The sequence below is a fragment of the Notolepis coatsorum genome (assembly GCF_963971535.1).
Source record: "Notolepis coatsorum genome assembly, chromosome: 12".
Classification (NCBI taxonomy): Eukaryota; Metazoa; Chordata; class Actinopteri; order Aulopiformes; family Paralepididae; genus Notolepis; species Notolepis coatsorum.
In genome coordinates, this window is record NC_140176.1 from 56015045 (window position 1) to 56031044 (window position 16000).

Below are 16000 nucleotides of genomic sequence, written 5' to 3' on the forward strand. Positions count from 1 at the left end.
ATACACACTGAAGGACTGTGACTTTGAAGATGGGGCCTGTGTTGGGATGACCCCCAAGAATAACACGGTCTCGCCAGAAAACATAAATAAAGTACTAATCGACCACAGGAAAAAAAGGTACATAATGTAAGTTATGTTATAGGCATAAGTAATATAACTTGTATAAGTAATATATTTACATTTTGTATCGGGTAAAGTCCAAAAGAAACACTGCGACTGGGAGTCTAACCAACAAGTGCTTTCACCGCTAGACTAAACCACCCACCCTGGTACAAACAATACAAATTGTAAAGCGCTTTACTGTGATTATGCTTTGTTTTTAACATTTACGGTTATGGTTAAGATATAAAGTTAGGGTTCGACGTCAATACATTACTTATGGGTTATAACATAACGTACATGTAACACAACACACACCTTGTTCCTACGGTCAATTAGTGCTTTATTTACGTATTTTCAGTCAGGAGGACCACCCGCCTGTGGAACCACATAGATTAGATTCAATTTCTTGTCATTGCACAAGTACAGGGCACAACTAAATGAGGCATCCAACCAGAGTGCAAAGTGCATAGCGGTATACAGTGTAACATGTGTGGAGTAATTAAGCTAATGTATGTACAGTATTATACAAAGCTATGGTAATAAACCATACTAGCCAGTGGTAGGACTAATAAGAGTAGGTGTGTGCTGTTGTGGGGTTGAATCCCACCAGATGTCTCCTCCATGTCATCCCTACTCTGTCTCCCTCTCAGCACCTCCTCCTGTCTCATGGAGGGGAAAAGGCTGTTTATTTATTTTGGACTGACTCATAGTGCTGTTTTTCCCCCTTCCAGGAGCCTGTTAAGCGCATCCTGTGCCTGACGGAGACGTGTCTGGTGGAGAGAGACCCAGCCTCCTACAACATCGTCACCATCAAACCCTTCGGAGAGGTGGGCGAGCGCTCGTGTGCATTCCCAATAAACCCTGTAGAATGTTTGTTTTGAGTGAGCGTTGGCAATTCAAGGCAACCGCTTCCGCCTGTGCAAAGAGCCCCCGTCAAAATAGATTCTGGAGGATTATGACGTGAATAGCTTGTGTTTGTTTTAGCGCGTGAAAAGCAGTGGTTGAAAGCACTCGTGTCTCTGTGATGATGTTGGTAAACACTCTCCCGTCTCCCTCCCTTCACACGCACCTCTTCCTCCCTTCATCCACCACTCACCACCTCCTCCTTTCCCTCTGCCTCCCTCTCTGTCTGCATCCCTCTCTCCCTCCTCCTCACTCTCTACCTCCCTCCCTCCTCTACCCCCCACCCACCTTCTCTTCCATTCCCTTGCTTCTCCCCTGCCCCCTCCCCTCTCTTTCCCTCTACATCCCCCCCCCCTCTCTCTCTCCTCTCTCATCCCTCCATCAGGTGTTTGCTCTCATCTGTGATGTAGACAACCCTCAGGTGTTTACAGTGGAGTTCATCAGAGGTCAGATCAGGAAGTTCTCCTCCACAGAAAGGTATAATGTGTACACAGACACACAGACACACATACGCACACACACAATATTACATGTCCTCAAAACGGAACGATTGGATTATTTATTTTGTGCTTTTTTTCTTTTCTTTTTGTATTATACAATTTGTCCAAGGCAATGTGGAACAGCAGTGAGTTGGCCATCTTGAGAAGAAAAAAAAAGAACATCCACACAGGAATAACCTTGTATGTGGTTGCATTATAGCCTGCAGTGCAGTGTGATAAGATAAGGCTGTTTGTGTGCGTCTGCACAGGGACTCCCTCTTAGCCAGCCTGCTGGATGGGGTGCGAGCGTCGGGCAACAGAGACGTGTGCGTCAAGATGGCCCCCACCCGACGGGGCCAGAGGTGGGGCTTGCTGAGCATGCCCGTGGACGAGGAGGTGGAGAGTCTGCACCTCAAGTTCCTGGCGACGCCTCCCAGTGAGTCTGACCCCCGGAGCTCATTGCGGCGACTTGAGTGGAATATGGCCGTATCTTCAACTGGTTCATTTAGAAAACAGTGTTCCTCACGCCACAATAACAGCTTCTACCCCTCTGCAGTGAGCCTCATCAGCCCCCCACTGACACCCCCCACTGTGTTACATTAACACACCCCACTGGACTATATATTTGTATATACAATCACAACTCTTCATACTTGTTCATACCTCAATGTTCATACTTTTTGCACATTACTGCTCAATTGCACAGCCCTGCTAAATATTCCATCCTGTAAATATTTAATCGTGCACAGTTGTACAGCCCTGGCCTATTCCTATAATCTTTTATTGTACAATTCTATTCTATTGTGCTTCTATGTTAATTTAGTTTATATCCATTTTATTTTATTCCACCTTTTTTTTCTTTTTCTTTTTTCTCCTACCATAATTGGCTGTTCGTCAATGTTGCACAAAAAACAAACAAAATCAAATTCCTTGTATGTGAAAACTACTTGGCAATAAAGACCTTTCTGATTCTGGTTCTGATCAACCCTCTCCCTCTCATCCTGTCTCCCCCTCTTTTTTATTCAGATGGAATCTTTGCAGATGCAGTGTTTAGATTCAACGCCAACATCTCCTATAGCGGCGTGCTGCACGCTGTAACACAAGACGTAAGTCAACGTGAGCGGTGCTTACTAGGGCTGTCTTAGGGCCCTTTCTCACTCACCATTCGGGGCGAATCAGCGCCGCTTCGCACCCAAAAGGGGTGTGTCCGTCTGAGTGAGAACGCTCCCCCCCGTCCCTGCCCCCCGCTGATTCGTCCCCGGGGGCGCTGAACCTGGACTGATGAAATAGGTGGTCTCGGGTGCGGGCCAGTGGGAGCGGGGGCCGTGACACACACAACGTCGTTACTGTAATGCTTTCATGCTTGCTTGAATTTTGGGCAGATAAAACCACACAGCAACAACTGGACAATACCCACAAAAACGATATTTATGGGCAATTTGCGAGTTCAGACCTCAACAACAAGCATGTGGAGCCTCACAGCTCAGTGAATAAAAACATGAAGCCACGTTACAAAGCACAGCACTTCCCTGGCTCGCATTAGGCCTGGCAATTTTGTTTGCCATTGCTATGTCTATACATTGGTTTCTTGTTTGAATGCATTTATTTCTATTAGACCAGTGGTGCCCAACCAGTCGGCCATGGTCGACCAGTAGATCAATGACATGCAATATAATTGCTACGAGCGATGGGATAATGTTAGCTGCTGAACAGGCTAAGCTAACTAGCGTTAGCCGTTAGCTTAGCGTTTGCCATTGCTATGTCTACTATACTTTCTTGTTCGAATGCATTTATTTCTATAGACCAGTGGTGTCTCTAATGTTATCTAGCTACTGATGGCTCCCGATATCATCAGTTTGGTGCTGGCTGGCTAACTAACGTGAGCTAACGTTAGCTGCTAGCCACAATGCTATACTGTTATACTGGCATATTCCATTCACGTTAGCATGTAAGCTAACAAAATCGGCGCCGATGAGACTAAACTCCGCTTTTGGTGTTCAATTGTGTTGATGTTAGGACGTGACGTACAGACGTAGAGGCAGATCTGTGTGCGAGTGTGTCTCATCTAGCGTTACCTCAGCAGATCTCACAGTGCCCTCAACCTTACCTCCCCCTCCACTCCTCTCCAGGGTCTGTTCTCGGAGAACAAAGAGAAGCTGATCAACAACGCCATCCTGGCCCTGCTATCCCAGGATGCAGACCTGCCCGGGCCCAACACCGAGCTGGAGAGCCAGTTCCAGGCCATCCGACGGTTGGTGGCATCCAAGGCGGGCTTTCAGGCCTTCACCCAGCTGCCCAAGTGAGTCCCCAGTAGGCAGTGACCTCCAACCCCCACAATTCTGTTCCTGGCTGTATTTGTGTCAATGTATTTTTGAGCTGCTGGGTAACAACAGGCGTACTCTGTCATTCCAAGGTCTGGTCAAGGGTCCGGACTCACAGATGGAACGTAAATATGAATCCATACATCTCAGTCTGCCCTCCTGTCGTCTGTCTCTGTCTCTTAACCTTCCTAATCATCCTCCACATCGTCCTAAGCCTCCTCCTCCTCCTGCATGAGTCAGTCTTGTTTGGTCCTCTCATCTCTCATTTTCCTCGCCTTTCATCGAAGGCTTTCAGACGGCAAGATCTGAAGGACATCATAGCTTCTGTTCATTAAAGCCTGTCAGCCCCCATTTGTGTTGTTGCGCTCTCTTTCTCTCTGTGTGTGTGTGTCTCTCTATATATTTGTATTTATATGTATCTATATATCGCTCTCTCTCTCTCATTATTTGCACTCACTCTCAGCGTCACTCACTTCAATCCACCCCTTCTGTTCTGTGCATCTCTCTCATATATCCAGGGCACTTGCTGTCTATTCCTGTAGGGTGACTGAGATGTATGAGAGAAACCGTATTTATCTTCTTTGTGGAGTTACAGTAGGGAATCGGCCAGGATTTGGGATTTCCCAAAATGTTTGACTGTGAATGTTTTGGGAAACCAGCCCCCCCAGACCTTTAAAAAAGATAATTGTATATTGCAGATTTCATACAAATATTAGACCCATTTCTCTGTTTGGGTTTTCAGTGTTATGTTCCCAATATACATTTTTATTTGAATTAAGACATATATATATATATATATATATATATTAGTGCTGTCAAACGATTAAAATATTTAACTCGATTAATCGCATGATTGTCCATAGTTAACTCGCGATTAATTGCTTTTTTTTTTTTTTTTTTTTTACCTTAAACAGATCTTTTTCAAGTTTTCAAGTTAATACTCTTATCAACATGCGAGTCAACAAATGCTTGCTTTATGCAGCCATTTAACACAAAAGGATGACCCTCATGCATTGCAAATTTGCATCAAATTCAAAACAGAGTGATGCACAAAATAACTTAAAAGAAAATAATAATTTAAAACAATGAATAAAGTGTGCATGAAATAATAGGGGAAAGAAAACGTTAGGAACTTGTTACATTCACACACACAAGGGCTGATTAATCACATCACACACCCCCCTCTCTCCCTTACACACAGGCTCTCCCAGCTCTCTTTCTCTCTTGCCCCTTCCCCATCTCTCTCACCCCCCTCTCTCTCTATATCTCACACACACACACACACACACACACACACACACACACACACACACACACACACACTTCAGAAACAAACATAGTATCAATGAGAGCATCAATAATACACCGGAGTGAAGTCTAGTAAAAAAAAAAAAAAAAAAATGAGTTAACACTTTGGGTGCCGGGAAACGCCTAAACACGTCATTCCCGGCCATGCTCAAGTTGCCGAAGACGCCTTACAGCGTCTTTAATATCAATATTTCAAAAATCTGGGATCGGATTCATATGTCCCCTCCGCTGGCCTGAGATCCACCAGGAGGACCCACTGAGCTCTCTGGCGGTTCAGGAGCGCCATCTGGTGGCCGATTGGCGCAATCGCTTAACAGGAAGTGCCGTAGAGGTTGTGCTGGACGGCCGTATTAGTTCTGGGCACTCGCTAATAGGTCCCGGGACTCGCTCTCGACACACTACATAGCGATCGATTGCCAATAACTCGATAAACAACATGATTTGGACGTATATACCATTATACAAGCTGGAGATGGACCGGGTAAATCTACATCCCATAATGATAAAATGTCTACTCTACGATGATCGCCCAACGGCGTGCAGAGACTGGGGTGAGTTTTAGCGTGTAAAGTTACCGTCTTCGATACTAACTGCTATTATCAACATTTGACCCACATTAAATGATTGGTATAACGCTGCCCACGGAATTATAAACGCCCCCTAGCCCATCCGGTCAACATCAGATGACGTGTAGTAACTTCTAGAAGTACGTCTAGTTGGAATTTTTTATATCGCGCTGATTGCCATAAAACTGTATTGCATCATCAATATAATGTATTTGGGGCTATAGATCACGTTCTGGAGAAAGCTGCAGAAAGAGATGAAAACATACTTATACATTAGACCATACTTTACTATGAATATGTGAATGAAAAAGTTTAACGTTGCTACACAATGAACAATACATATAGGACTTTGAATGGGCCCTAATAATGGCAATGTAGCAATATAATTTAAAAAGTTATAGCCCTGCAAAGAAGGGGACTTTCTCTATAGACAAATAGAGCCGGCAAACTACGGTTGATAATGAATTTAACCCATGGCAGCCAAAGTGTTAATCTTGAGTTAAAAAAATTAGTGGCATTAATAGAATCGGGAGTTAACGCGTTAATATCGCGTTAACTTTGACAGCCTTAATATATATATATATGTATGTCTTAATTCAAATAAAAATTTATATTGGGAACATAACACTGAATGTCCGATATTATCGGCCTACCGATATTATCGGACGATATTAGCATTAAAATGTGATATCGGAAAATATCGTTATCTGTTTTCATTTCTATAACCTTTATTTACCCAGGCAAGCAAGTAAGAACAAATTCTGATTTTATTTATTGTCAAAAGTATGCATAATGTTGTGTTAATTCCACAACAAGAGATATGTAATATTAATTACCTGAAATTATTCCGTTTTTTGCGGGGGGAAACCCTGCATATATCGGTATCGGTTGATATCGGTATCGGAAATTAAGAGTTGGACAATATCGGTATATCGGTATCGGTAAAAAAGCCAATATCGAGCATCCCTAATATATATATATTACTGTTAGTCAGTAAGCCTATGTGTGTGTGTGCATGTGTTTGTGTTTGTGTGCATTCCAGGTTCAGGGAGAAGCTGGGAGTGAAGACAGTCAAAGCTTTAAAAAGGAACCACAATGGTGTGACCCACGCTGCTATAGACATGCTCTGTGCCCTTATGTGTGTAAGTCTCAGTCTGCTCAATATCAACCATCCAACAGCAGGGGCAGGTAGATGTTTTTATTTAATTGTATTAGCTGCAACCAGCAGCTCTATAAGTAACTCTGTTGGCCTGTCGGTCGGTCCAGAAAAATATCTCCACTCTCTAGCGGCCACAGGTTTCGCCCTAGGAGGCTGACATTTCGCATGGAGGTCAAGTGTGTGTGTTCATGCCAATTGGCAATGGGAGTGACCTATTGCAAAAAGGTTGCAACTATTGCGAATTTGCGCTAGTTAATTAGTTGTCTTAAGAGACATTAACATTGTCTTGTTATTTTGTTAGTTGCTTTAAGACATTAACATTGTCTTGTTATTTCATTTGTTGCCTTAAGAGACATTTACATTGTCTTGTTATTTTGTTAGTTGTTTTAAGACATTAACATTGACTTGTTATTTTGTTAGTTGTTTTAAGACATTAACATTGTCTTGTTATTTTGTTAGTTGTTTTAAGACATTAACATTGTCTTGTTATTTCATTTGTTGCCATAAGAGACATTAACATTATCTTGTTTTTTCATTTGTTACCTTAACACATTCGCGGCCATTCGATGTCCCCATCTAGCTATAGCTGGGCCAGCTTTCCATTACATAGTTTCACTGTGCGTTGTTTGTAGAGCTAAATCTATATTTTATATTATAGCTATGGATACAATACCATGGTCATTTGACAGTAACTATCTTCCATTCAAGATGCAAAAAGGATTAAATCTTTTCATGAATACGTTCACGCGTTATCCCGTGGTGAATAGGGTTGGGCATCGTTTGGATTTGAACTATTCCGGTTCCGATTCCGATTCTCCATATCGATTCCTGTTCTGAACGATTCTCGATTCCGATTCTTTGAGGTGCAGGTCACAGCTTATTTCGCAGGAGATTTTTTTTTTTTTTTTTTGAAAATAATTTTTTTTTTCATACTATTCACATTTTCAGTTGACTTGATACAGTTTAATTTGGTTGCTGTACTGTAACTAGGGTATTAATTAACAAAGTAATTTTTTTTCTTTTTTTTAAGAATCGAAATGCAGATATGTATGTATAAGAACCGGAAGTTAGGAACCGGTTCCTAATTAGAACCGGTTTTCGGTGCCCAACCCTAGTGGTGAATATAAGTATAATTTCGGAATGATCCGGGCTAATTCCTGGGAGGCCGGCTACAGGGCGCAACGTGAATTCTACTAAAATCATTGGCGTTTCGTCCCTAGACACGCTACTATTTTCAAATCAAATCTATATCATAGGTATAATGTTTCATCATGAAGGGGGGGGGTCGTTTCTGATTATTTGATTGCCAGTAACGTCATTCGTTATTACCACAACACACGCCGATCAGGGGGATGGGTATGATAACCTTGCACAATCAATCTGAAATTGACGTCAGATTGTCCTTGCCTGTGGTCGGTGGTATTCCCGGTGGTTTCCCATTACTAGAAAAGTCCGTCCGGAGCGGTTTAAATGTAGCACCCGGTCTGGAACAGGGTTTACTGCACTCTCGATACTGCCTACTAGCAGGATCTGGCCGGTACTGCACCTTCGGAGTCCCAGTATGCCTTTGGGGGAGAGAGAGAGAGAGAGAGAGATAGAGAGGGAGAGACAGATAGAGAGAGGGAGAGAGAGACAGACAGACGAGAGCACAGAGCATGCAGCGGCTCGAGTCGCGAGTGTGTGAAAAAGCAGGGGCAGAGATCGCTCCGAGACTTGCACTGTAAAAGGGAGAGAAAGAGGGAGAGACGGATAGAGAGAGGCTCATACGGTGCGAGTCTCGGAGCGATCTCTCCTCTCTGCTCTCTGCCCCTGCTTTTTCACACACACTCGTGACTCGAGCCGCTGCACGCTCTGTGCTCTCGTCTCTCTGTCTCTCTCTCCCTCAACGTTACGCTAACTCCTCCAAAGCACGTCACAGATTGACTTAAATTCAGAATGGCTTGGTTTAGTGGGGGAGGATTTTGTATCAGCTGAACTGGAGAAATGGGACTAAATGAGAATTTCACATCTAGTCAGTGTTGGTACAACCCCACATTGCTAGAAAACAATGCAAACCACTGGAAAAGGCCATTTATAAGATAGTGGACCTTTAACATATTGTCTTGTTATTTAATTTGTTGCCTTAATTTCAGTGCCGGGCCGTGTTTTCCTTTTTACCCCATTGATGCCACGGCCCATGTTAACGTTAATATCGCCTAATCTATGTTTTAAATTATGCTATGCGTCTAATCTGCCCATCGCTTATCAAAGAATCATTTTCCAGTCAACATTGGCAAAGCAGATTGTGTTTTTATCGCTTCATTTCCTTTTTATAGCATTTTGAAAACCACTCTGTTTCGAAGAAAAAACAACACATTCCATGATAATCGCCTTTTACTGGAATATTCCAGAATGTTATCATTTGTCGGTCTATTTATGAATCGTTTTCAAATAAACGCTAGATGGTCGATAGTATATGTGTGCGCACGCACGCTCGTGCCGTGCGCTGATAATCGCTGCTATTATTTCCTCATGGCTTTTACAGTGAAACAGCCATATCACATATAGTGGAAACGCTTATATCTCCATGAAAACGAGTCTGATTATCCTAACACTGATAACATAGATTCCTTACCTGACATCAGATGGTATCCAAATGGTATATTCCAATTCCTGATCACCATTCGAAAAAATCGATAAGTATATTGATCCAACGTGTGTACAGTATAACCCATAACTGCATGGGCGAGAAGTAAAATGTGGACTGGAATATTTTTTTTCCCCATCCATTTTCATTGAGTCTATTCCAAAATGGTGATTTACCATCTGGGAGACGATAGGGGGCGCTTTTTTCACATCTGATCGCCGGTGGCCCCTGGATCTCCAACGGTAGGCTCGCGTGATGCAATATGATTTTAGATAGCTAAAAAAAATGAAAAAATCAGAGAAAAGCCGTGATGTGGCTTTCAACGTCACGATCGTAAACCCGAGATTAGCCGTGAGTGGCGCTCAAAGTGTTAAGAGACATTAACATTGTCTTGTTGTTTTAAGAAATGTTCTTGTTATTTCCCCTGCAGCCCATGCATGATGACTATGACCTGAGGCAGGAGCAGCTGAACAAAGCCTCTCTGCTCTCTTCCAAAAAGTTCCTGGAGAACCTTCTTGAAAAATTCATCAGTAATGTGGTACGTCATGTCAGATTAAAGCTGAACGATGTGGACAAAATATCATATTGCGATTATTTTAGAAGATATTGTCCTTGCGATATAACTCACAATTTAATTTCTTAAGGTCTATCTGCATACTTCTTTGAATTATACATTGAATAATTATACATTGAGTGGACTTACGGAGGCTAGCTTTTCCAACAGAGTTGCTTTTGTGTGAATAAGTCCCAGACAAACCAAACAGGAATCGTGTGGGTCCTTATCTGTGATAGTATATCTGCAAGCATTCAGACACTCATGCCCTTTACAGTGATGAGGAGCCTCCACTGTGTCAAAACTATCGTCCTGATTAGCCATGCTAACTAGTAGCTAACGACTCAGTTTTTGTTAGCAAGCAAAATGGGTGTAATAGTTCTATGAAGAGCAGAAAGAATGAGCTGTTTGGTCTGGCATTTGTATGCCAGTGGGGCGGCGCCCTCCCTGGTTTAGACCAATCGGGGCCTGTTCAAGTGTGATTGAAGTTCTCTTCAGCCAGTAGCATGAGAGTGAACTGACTGAAAGGGAACTAATGCAACTCTAAAACAGCAGAAAAGTTGCTTCATGATTTTAGATTTTATTAGGATCCCCATTAGCTGATGCAGAACATCAGCTACTCTTCCTGCAGTCCACACATAACATATAAACATGACAATAGAGATTTACATTTACAGACGAAACAACCAAGAGGTATTAAAATCAGAAAGTGACAATATCCTTTCTCTCAAACATATTACTATACATACCATATTCTTAATCTTATGTAATCATACATAGTACAATATATATTAAATAATACAATATATATTTATATGCACTAAATGAACAAATCAAATCAAAATCAAATCAAATTTATTTATAAGGCCCGACAACACACGTTAATGTCCCCATGGGCCGTACATGTCTTCTTTAAACAAGTCAAGAAGAAAACATAACAATAAGTCAAGAACAGAACAAGAACACCATAAGGTCCAACAAATTTTAAATAAATGCAAATAAATGAAAGAATGCAAGCACTCCCAGACATACCCCACGCGAAGGTAAGGAAAAACTCACTAAAATCTAACAATAGGGGAAAATGCTCCACAGGCAGTGTGGAGGAGAGAAACCTTAGAAGGGCCATTCAAGGGGAGATCTCCCTTCTTAGATGTCGGTGATAGTAGTGTTGCAGACTAACAGTTGGTAAGCATGCACTCGTGTGTAGTGAAACACAGATGAGTGCATGCAATAGCAACTGAACATTTTGAAAGATTAAAGATAGAGCTGATAGCGATAGCAACTGAACATTTTGAAAGATTGAAGATAGAGCTGATAGCGAATCTATTTGAGGCACAGGGGCGCAAGCAGTGAGAAACCATAAACATACATACATACATACATACATACTGTATACTACAGTCATATGTGCTGAATATACATACAAATAAACTCTTACCAGCTATTTGTATAGGCTATTGATATTCCTATCACAAAATGTTTTATTAAATGAAAATATAAGTAACTAATAGGTGTGTATGTCTAAATGTACATAATGTGTTTACAGGCGTAGGGCTGTTGATGTTGTTTCAGTTGTCTTTTAAAGCTTGTTTTAGTTTGTGCTTTAGCGATCTGTTAGTCCATCATTTAGTCTCACCAACTCTGTCCCCCTCCCATCCTCCATCTCTCTCTTTCTCTGTATCTCTCGTTATCATCCCCACCTCTCACCTCTCCAGGACCACGGAACGGGGGCTCTGGTCATCAGCTCCTTGCTAGACTTCCTGACCTTTGCCCTGTGCGCCCCCTACAGCGAAACCACGGAGGGCCAGCAGTTTGACATGCTGCTGGAGATGGTGGCTTCCAATGGACGCACCCTCTTCAAACTCTTCCAGGTACAGTAGTACACAGTTGTTGAGTACAAGTTAGATAGATGGAGACATTTTCCAGGTAGTACACGGTTGATGAGTACACATTAGATATATAGAGACGTTTTCCAGGTAGTACACGGTTGATGAGTACACATTAGATTAGGGATGTTCGATATTGGCTTTTTTACCGATATACCGATATTGTCCAACTCTTAATTTCCGATACCGATATCAACCGATACCGATATATGCAGGGTTCCCCCCCCCCAAAAAACGGAATAATTTCAGGTAATTAACATTACATATATCTTGTCATGGAATTAACACATTATGCATACTTTTGACAATAAATAAAATCATAATCATAATCTTACTTGCTTGCCTGGGTAAATAAAGGTTAAATAAATGTAAAAAATATTTAAAGAAAATTCCGATATCACATTTTTATGCCAATATCGGCCGATAATATCGGACATCCCTACATTAGATATATAGAGACGTTTTCCAGGTAGTACACGGTTGATTAGTACAAGTTAGATAGATAATAATAATATGATAAAATATAGATAGAGAACTTATGAATGAAGTGTTACTGGTACACTGATGTGATATCGATATTGTTGAAAATTACTGATATTTTGTGCCAATATTCAATTCCTTTTAAATGTAAAAAGAAATGTATGCCCATAAATAATAATAATAAATTACAAGGATACATTATTGCCTTTTGAATTGTACCTAATAATTGTACCTTTTTAGTTTTTTACAAAAAATAAACATTATTGGACTAAATAGATATTTACAAAACAATATATAGGTCGAACACCATGTATATAAACTGCTAGTATCATGACAATATTGACCTCAAACCCTGCCCTCTTTTCTTGATCCTCCAATCAGAACTGTTGCTTCCCTCGGACCAACAAAGTGAAAAAAATTTGACCCGTTTGTCTCGGTAGATGCCGGTGTGTAATTGACTGTTTTGTCCCTAATATATCCAGCATCCCTCCATGGCTATTGTAAAAGGAGCAGGCCTAGTAATGAAAGCCATCATCGAGGTAAGAATTGTCGTCTTTATATCCCTCTGTGATATGGATAATTTATGATGCGATGATGATTGGATTGTTCCTGGGATACCGAAAAATAACGTGTGTGTCTGTGTGTGCGTGTGTGTCTGTCTGTGTGTGTGTGTGTGTGCGCGTGTGTGTTTTAGGAGGGAGATAAAGAAATAGCCACTAAGATGCAGGATCTGGCTCTCAGTGAGGGGGCTTTACCCAGACACCTGCACACATCCATGTTCACCACCAGTGCTGACCAGAGGATGCTTACCAACAGGTCAGAGCTACGCACACACACACACACACACACACACACACACACACACACACACACACACACACACACAATACACTCTTATCCACAAATAATGTCCACGTGGTTAAAAGTGATGGACATTTTCTCTATCCAATGTGACAGACAGCTGAGTCGACATCTGGTGGGCCTGTGGACGGCAGAGAACCCCATCGCCATGAATCTGCTGAAGAGGATTCTGGTACTTGGCCTCCAGAATCAGTCCTGTGTTAAAGATCCACATCATTATTTGATCTGTGTCCAGTATTTGTAGCAGACGCTGTTAGTGTAATTTTTTTGATGGTGGAGGGAAAGTACTTTACAGGCTGGAAGCCAATGGCTTTCACAGGCAGCTGAGTCTGTCCGTGTGAGTCCTCTCCTCATTGACTGCACTGTCCTCTCTCTCTCCTCTCTCCCTCTCCCTCTCCCTCTCCCTCTCCCTCTCCCTCTCCCAGCCCACAGGCCTGCTGGCCTACCTAGACAGTCCTGACCCAGTCCCGGAGAAAGACATGGACAGAATGCACATCCGGGACAACTTGAAGATCGCTACGGTAACTGGACAAACCTTTTGTCAGAGCTGGGAATTTATAGTCTGAATGAATACAAGTCCAAAATAGTCCAATAATAAAATAAAACAATAAGAACTCTCTTGGTCTCTCTTGTTTCCTTCAGGACCAGCTAGGTCGCAACAAGGTGCCAGACTGGCAGCGGGTGGCCGGTAAAGCAGCCAAAGAGGTGGAGAAGTTTGCCAAGGAGAAGGCAGACATAGTGCTGATGCACTGGAGGGATAAGATGGGCATCGCCCAGAAGGAGGTGAGGCTTTCCCCCTTTTCCTCCACAAAAGGGTCTGAGTAATAAGGACAAGGGAATTTATGACCTCATCGCCCAGCTAGCTGCTGCTGCTGCTGCTGTGCTGACTGCCCATTCTCCGGTGCTTCTGGCTCTTGCTCCCCCTGCTGGGAACCGAGCTGTATTGCAGACTCTTTGAAGCACACTTTATTTTTTAATCACAGGCCTTTGCTGAGCTGCTGCAGTTACTTAGCATGGCTCGTGTCGCTAAGCACCTGGTGCGTCTGGTACTCGAGGCCCCTGCTTCTGATCACGCCAGAATCACACCACCTCCGCATTTGTTCTTGTGTGTGTTTGTTTGTTTGTTTGTTTGTTTGTTTCGACATAGGGTATTTATTGTCCATCCAAGACTTGGGACTTTCCTCAAAGGTGCTTGTGCACCACAGTCTCGTCGGTCATGGTGTTTTACACGGGGTGCAGTCTGGTCCAGCTCTTATGCTCATCTTCTTGTCCTGTGGGGGTGGTGCCACTGGTGGGCGATGTATTTTTTATGGACATGGTTGGTGTGTGAGACGTTCTGTTTCTCATTTCCGTGAGAGGTGTGTGTGTTTGCAAATTTCGTTTTTATTTGTCACATAAGGTACATGTACATTATCGTGAAATGCTTGGTTCTGTATGACCCTCCTGAAATTGTGCTTCAGGGCGCACGCCTTACATATCGGCATGTAACTCGAGAACCGCTAAACGGATTTTGGCCAATTCGATCTATATATTGTATTAAAAAATATGCACACCCGAGCCGCTAGAGGTCGCTAAAGTGGCGCATCGCGCCGGTGGGCAAATCGTCCTCAAGAGGGGCCGGGCCGTTGCACGTTAATAGGTTAAAGTGTGTGTGTGTGTGTGTGTCTGTGTCAGCTGATCGGGTCACTCATTAACAAGAGGACAGTGTCTTGGATCACGGCTGTCTGCTCTGGCTTTCCTCTCCAACTCTCAAATCAGATCTTGTGTTGAAATGAAGCAGGCTGCCACAGACCTCTTTCACCAGGGGCTCCTTGGCCTCCTCTGAATAGCTCTGGTTCTCGTGTTGTCGAGCTCACAGCGGCTTCACGTGATTAAAGTTGTATTGATTCTTTTTTTTGTTTTCTTTAATCTTTTTTATTGATTTTTACTCTTGCACAGTATTTACCGATCACAGCAAACATTCCAATTTCTGCCGCCGCAAGCCCTGCCTACAGATATTTGTTTGTACTAGTTATGAGAAAGTAAGTCTTTCTGATTGTCGTCGGGAAGCTTTGATTATATGGTTTGGTTACAGGGTTGTTGTTTTTATATCATTATATTTAAATGAAATAGTAGTCGCAATCCACCTCTGTTTGATCCAAGGAACAATAATCTCTCTGTGTTGTCTCTGCCCCCCCCCCACCCTTCCTTTGTCTTGGTTGGTTTACTCTGCTGTCAATCAATGCAGCAGGACAGAAATAACCTGGTAAGTAGGACTAACCAATGGGATCACCATCTCCTCTCTCATTGATCCCGCCCTCTTGTATTCATTAGAACTCATCTGATGCATTGTGGGATCTCTTCTTGGTAATTGTGTTTTCATAAGATTGTGTGTGTGTCGGTTGGGGTCATGTTACATTCCATGGTTTATGATGTTATGTTGTTTGTCCATTTTATTTTTATCATAACAATTAGTGTATAATTACTTCCTGGGGCTGTCCTCCATTAAATCATTTCTTGCTCGATAAATAGGAAGGAGGAATTTCAGTTGACAAATCTGTAAAAAAGGACCTCCATTAAATCATCATTTCTCATGATATAACTCAAGTCAGTTAGGAAAAACAACTTAATTGACTAACAAAGTCTTGGTGGATGGAGGACCAAACCGACCAATGAAGACGGATGTGCCTCTTACTTTGTTTACACGTGGGAGCATCTAGTCTAATTGTCGATGCTCCATTCTGTGCTAAATGTCGTGACCATTGTAGCTGTTGTCC

General features: G+C 42.4%; 1 protein-coding gene across 2 annotated transcripts in view; it reads left to right on the top strand.

Annotated features, from left to right (window-relative positions):
- dnajc13 (DnaJ heat shock protein family (Hsp40) member C13) overlaps positions 1-16000 on the top strand; it is a 105900-nt gene that overhangs the window by 42215 nt on the left and 47685 nt on the right. Inside the window, exons 8-22 of one of the 2 annotated variants that reach the window (XM_084326410.1) lie at positions 834-929; positions 1391-1482; positions 1754-1920; positions 2511-2590; positions 3614-3783; positions 3898-3930; positions 6722-6821; positions 9895-10002; positions 11733-11888; positions 12866-12922; positions 13078-13199; positions 13341-13416; positions 13670-13765; positions 13887-14027; positions 15472-15489. In XM_084326410.1, coding sequence (XP_084182536.1) covers positions 834-929; positions 1391-1482; positions 1754-1920; positions 2511-2590; positions 3614-3783; positions 3898-3930; positions 6722-6821; positions 9895-10002; positions 11733-11888; positions 12866-12922; positions 13078-13199; positions 13341-13416; positions 13670-13765; positions 13887-14027; positions 15472-15489 — 1512 coding nt within the window. The remainder of the gene's footprint in view (positions 1-833; positions 930-1390; positions 1483-1753; positions 1921-2510; positions 2591-3613; positions 3784-3897; positions 3931-6721; positions 6822-9894; positions 10003-11732; positions 11889-12865; positions 12923-13077; positions 13200-13340; positions 13417-13669; positions 13766-13886; positions 14028-15471; positions 15490-16000) is intronic. The other variant, XM_084326411.1, reaches the window with a different exon arrangement.